At 42.5% G+C, this 4,920-nt stretch overlaps 1 protein-coding gene across 1 annotated transcript in view; it reads left to right on the top strand.

The window, feature by feature from the left end:
• The window catches only part of MGAM2 (maltase-glucoamylase 2 (putative)), a 74,229-nt gene that overhangs the window by 48,089 nt on the left and 21,220 nt on the right, over positions 1 to 4,920 (top strand). Inside the window, 5 exon segments of the mRNA XM_015572659.1 lie at positions 1,281 to 1,394; positions 1,397 to 1,411; positions 2,330 to 2,452; positions 3,193 to 3,277; positions 4,386 to 4,524. Coding sequence (XP_015428145.1) covers positions 1,281 to 1,394; positions 1,397 to 1,411; positions 2,330 to 2,452; positions 3,193 to 3,277; positions 4,386 to 4,524 — 476 coding nt within the window.

Below are 4,920 nucleotides of genomic sequence, written 5' to 3'. Positions count from 1 at the left end.
GGGGGTGCTTGGCCAGTCTGGGTGAGGGGATGAGAGCCGTTTTCAGGCTGGCCTGCGACTGAAGCCCCCAGACTCTCCTTTTTTTCTTTATTCTGGGATTTTTTTGCCTTCTATAATTGAAACTCTATTGCTGTCACTGGCATTCCCAGCTCTGAGGCCATGGCCAGCTGAAAGCAGGTATCTGGAGTTTGTTTGGCTTCTATAATTGAAACTCTGTTGCCATCACTGGCGCTCTCAGCTCTGAGGCCGTGGCCGGCTGAAAACAGGTATCTGGGGTTTGTTTAGCTTCTATAATTGAAACATTGTTGCTTCCGGAGCTCAGAGCTTGGCTGCGGCAGGCGGGGAACCTTGGCTTCCTCCTCACTGGAGCAAGCAAACCTCCTGTTTGCTTCAGCTGTGTGGCTGCCGGCCACCATCTTGATTGGCAGTTAATTTGCATATCCTGCTGATTAGCCAATAGGAAGCGTAGAGGAGGTCTGGTCAATTACCATGTTTGTCTATTATTAGATAGGACTAGAGGCCCAATGCATGAAATTCATTCATTCATAGGCCTGGCTGGCGATCAGGGCCAATCTGCGGGGTGACCAGTGGGATGATGGGGGTGGCCCTCCCCTGGCACTCACCTTGGCTGGCTTGGGGCCTGCAGGCTGGGGGTAGCTCCTGTGTTGAGCTTATGCCCCCTGGTGGTCAGTGCACATCATAGTGACTGGTTGTTCCACTGTTCAGTTGATTTGCATATTAGGCTTATATTATATAGGATTGGAGGAATACAACCAATTAATAAACATTAAAAATATAATTTTAGGCAGTAATGATTCATATGACAGTTGTGAAATAGAATACTATTATAGAAAGTAATTGGGGCAGGTAAAGGATGAGGTTAATGGGAAGGCCACTTTACATGGACAGCCTGGCCACAGAATAGAAGAAAGAAGTTTCACATTTTTAGGGATTATTGCTGTGACTGTTGAAATACAGTAAATTACCTTTCTCTATGCAAGGGTAATGTCTTGTTAACCTAGTTTCTCTCCAGGAATTTTTTTTCAAACATTAGCATGCTTTTTTTTCCCCCTTGGGAATTTTATAGAGAAACATCAATATATTCTTTTACTCTCAACTATCCAATAGACATAGGCAAATTAACCTGGGTTGTATTTTTGTTTGTTTGTCTATTTTGAAGTTTACCATTTCTTTCTGTACCACGAATTGTTAACATTTTGGAGATCATTTTTCTTGGAAATATTTTTCTCATGTTTTCTGTTTTAAACCCTTTTATTCAGAATCCAGGCATTTCTCGCAACGAGACCAACTATCTCCCATTCACCACAGGGCAGGAAAACAATGTATTCATCAAATGGCCTAACAGCAGTGACATTGTCTGGGGAGAGGTAAGAATTGGGAGGAGATGCCTGTAATTAATCAGCCTCACAATGTTTTGATTGAAAGAGGCCCTTCATAAATCTTAGCAAAATGTATTGGGTAATTTATAAATTATGAACGAGTAGAAATCTGTGTGATACTGATTACTTAACAAACATTCATGAGACCAAGGTCAAAGGTCTAATCCTCTATCAGTGAGTTATGTTTTTATTGCCTGGAAATATTCTGGCATTCCACCCCTTATGTATGCCAGCTAGTCATTTAACACCCATAAATAATACCTTTGAGAATGGCTCTGAAATCTATGTCTCCCTGTCACCCATACCCAAGATGTGTACTCATCTTTGGCCTATGATGCTTAATCAGCCGTCATATTTAAATGAATCAATAGATCTTATGTATTATCCTCCTTTGTTTGTCTCCTTTAATTCCTTTTTTGGGCCCCAGTTTTTTGGCTTATGGCAACAAGATTCGAGGTGATACTTGTCTTTCTTTAACTGGCTTATTTTGCTTAAAATAATAATCTCCAGGTCCATCCATGCTGTTGCAAATGGTAAGAGATCCTCCTTTTTTTACAGCCACATAGTATTCGAGTTTCAATGAATTGTCCACATGTAAACCAGTTAAAAGGAGTAATGTCTTTCATCTCAGCACTTGATGTCACATCAGCTTGTAGCTCACTCTGTAGCTCACTTTTCCCTGGATGATTGGTCTCCTTCATTTGACCAATGTAGCAAAACCATCTGCAGCTCTAAAGCCTACTCTGATCTCTTGGTGTCCACAGTAAATTCTGTGAAGCAGCAGCAAAAGTGGGTTAGGTCTCACAGTGGTGGCGGGGGTGGGGGACAGTACTTTGCACAAGCACCTGTTTACCTCCCCTTCCTAGTCCACACACGCCCCTTCCTGAACAGGCTGAGACCCAGTGTGAGAATCTGTGTTACTCTTCCAGCTGTACAAAGTCCACATCGCTTATCCTGATTTCCTGCGTAACAGCACAGCTGCTTGGTGGAAGGAGGAAATAAAAAAGCTCTACACAAGCCCAAAGAGCTTGAAGTTTGATGGACTGTGGATCGTAAGTACATCCTTAGCGTGTTTTCTTTGGAAGTGCTAGAAGTACAAGCATGAGGAGGCAATTCAGAAACTAGCAAAGTAGATAGCTAGGCGTGGAGGAGTGAAAAAGAGGGATGCTGGTACAGAATGAAGGTACTGGGACCACCAAGAGGAGCAGAGGGAATTGTAGGTCTGCCCAGGCACATATTGGGTAGAGGACGTTGGAGACTAATGGGGAGACATGCCACCACTAGAGACGATGCCAGATGAAAAGGCACAAATATCCTGTCTTTTCTTAGCTCCCATCCTCTAATCTCTTGCCACTGCCTCCCATTGGCCAAACCTCCCCAGAAGCCAACAGTAAGGGAGCCTGAGAGACCATCTGCGATACAGCAGACCTAGGGGCAAGAAGGCCTGAATCTGAGGTGAAATAGATGCTCACCACAGTGCTGGTAGGGAGTCATCCGAGGGAATGGCCTCACAGGCCTGTTCAGATATTTGTTATGCATGTCAGGTGGGCATAAGACCAGGGCTTCCTGAGATGTCTCTGGGACATGTGTCCAAGGCTCTTCTATTTGTGTGTCTCGAGGGATGGGAGGCATAGCAGCATCCCAGTTTCCTTTCCCACGGAATCAATGAAGCAACCAGCTGTGTGAGAGTTTAAATAAGATCCTTTTGTCTCTAGGAGGGCAGTGTTCTCCTGAGCCAAGGCCACTCTGTCTCCTCTGACATCATGGAATCTGTTTTGCTAATTCATTTCAGGATAAGAATGAGCCATCAAACTTTGTGGATGGATCTGTCAGTGGCTGCCGTGATGAAATTCTTAATAAGCCACCGTATATGCCATGTATGTAAAATGATTGCTTCCTTAAATTACTGCCCTGCTCAAAACCGCTTACGTTTTCCTCTTGTTGTCAAAGTGAAGCCTCATTTTGGAGAGGGAAAACACTCTTAAACATGAGATAAAATCCCAAATAGAATAACCTTGAATAAGTACAAATAAATAAATTATGGATCAAGCATAGAAATAATGACTTGATGTGGTATGGAAGAATCCAAGCAATGAATGGTGCATCTGATTACATCGATAACTATGAACTGATTGCTAAAATTTTAATTAACCCCCTACACACACACACACACACACACACACACACACACACACACACACAACACACCCTTTTGATTAGAGAATGAAAATCTAGTTCCTGCACTCTCTCTGCCTGTGTTCACAGACACTTGATGAAGGGCATGCCCAGGTTGTCCTGTGATACAAACAGCAATAGAGACTACAGGACCTGGGGATCAAAGGCATCTCAGAGAGTTGAACTCTCTCATCTTACAGAAACATGAGAAGGAAGTGACTGACCTTCCTACAAGCACTATACCAGTAATTTTTGGGATGAAATCTGGAATCCAAGTTTTTAAATGTCTACCTCATTGCTATGTTTCCTATTGTTTGGTAATTCCCCTCCCTCCCCCCTCCCTTCCTTCTTTCCTACCTTCCTTTTCCTTCCTTCCTTATTTTCTCATCTTCCCTTAATGTAATATTTGTGTATCAGGCAAGTATTGACAAATCAGAATGATTTAGCAACATTAATATAAAGTTGGTTGAAACAAGATTCATTCCCTTGAGAACATTACCATCTAGTGGAAGATACAGTCATAAGACAGAGAGTGTATGATGATGATAAAGGGGCATGAATCATACTCTATAAATGTTAGAGTTGGAGCATAAAGAAGGATGCCTTTACCAGCTCCATTGCCTGCCCTTATTCTTCATTAGTTACAAGGTCACAGAACATTATTGTTTTTATTAGACAAAAGAAATTCTTGAAATTGGAGCTGCTACTGGTGATAAAGGTGTTTGAAATAGAACCATGCCAAGATGATGGGCATTTCTAGTGACTGTGCAGATCAAGTTGTTCAGAATGTAACTCAGCATTTCCTCTTAGATTTGGAGTCCAGGGACAGGGGTCTCAGCAGCAAGACCCTGTGCATGGAGAGTGAGCAGATCCTGCCCGACGGCTCCCGGGTGCGGCACTACGATGTGCACAGCCTGTACGGGTGGTCCCAGACCAGACCCACATACGAGTGAGTATGCTTAGTCACTGGCAGCAAGGGTCATTTTCCACACTGTTACTTTTGTCTTGTTATATATAAATAAATAAATTATATATATATTTAAATGGATGAATGTCAAAATAGCAGGAGTGGTTTCCTAAGCAGCCACACCACTTCTGAGTTGTATTAACCAAGTAGGTTGCTAAATTCACCTGTTTAAAATGTGCAGGTACACATGTGATTTCACTTTTATGTGGAATCTAATGAACAAAATAAACTAACAAACAAAATAGAAACAGACTCATAGATACAGAGAACAGACTGACAGCTCAGAGGGGCGTGGGGTTGGGCTGAGTGAAAACTATGAAAAGATTAAGCAAAAACAAAAAAACGAAGCTCATGACACAGATAACAGTGTGGTGATGA

This window comes from Myotis davidii, unplaced genomic scaffold (assembly GCF_000327345.1).
Source record: "Myotis davidii unplaced genomic scaffold, ASM32734v1 scaffold329, whole genome shotgun sequence".
In the NCBI taxonomy this organism is placed as follows: domain Eukaryota; kingdom Metazoa; phylum Chordata; class Mammalia; order Chiroptera; family Vespertilionidae; genus Myotis; species Myotis davidii.
This window is presented reverse-complemented; position numbering and strand designations above follow the sequence as displayed.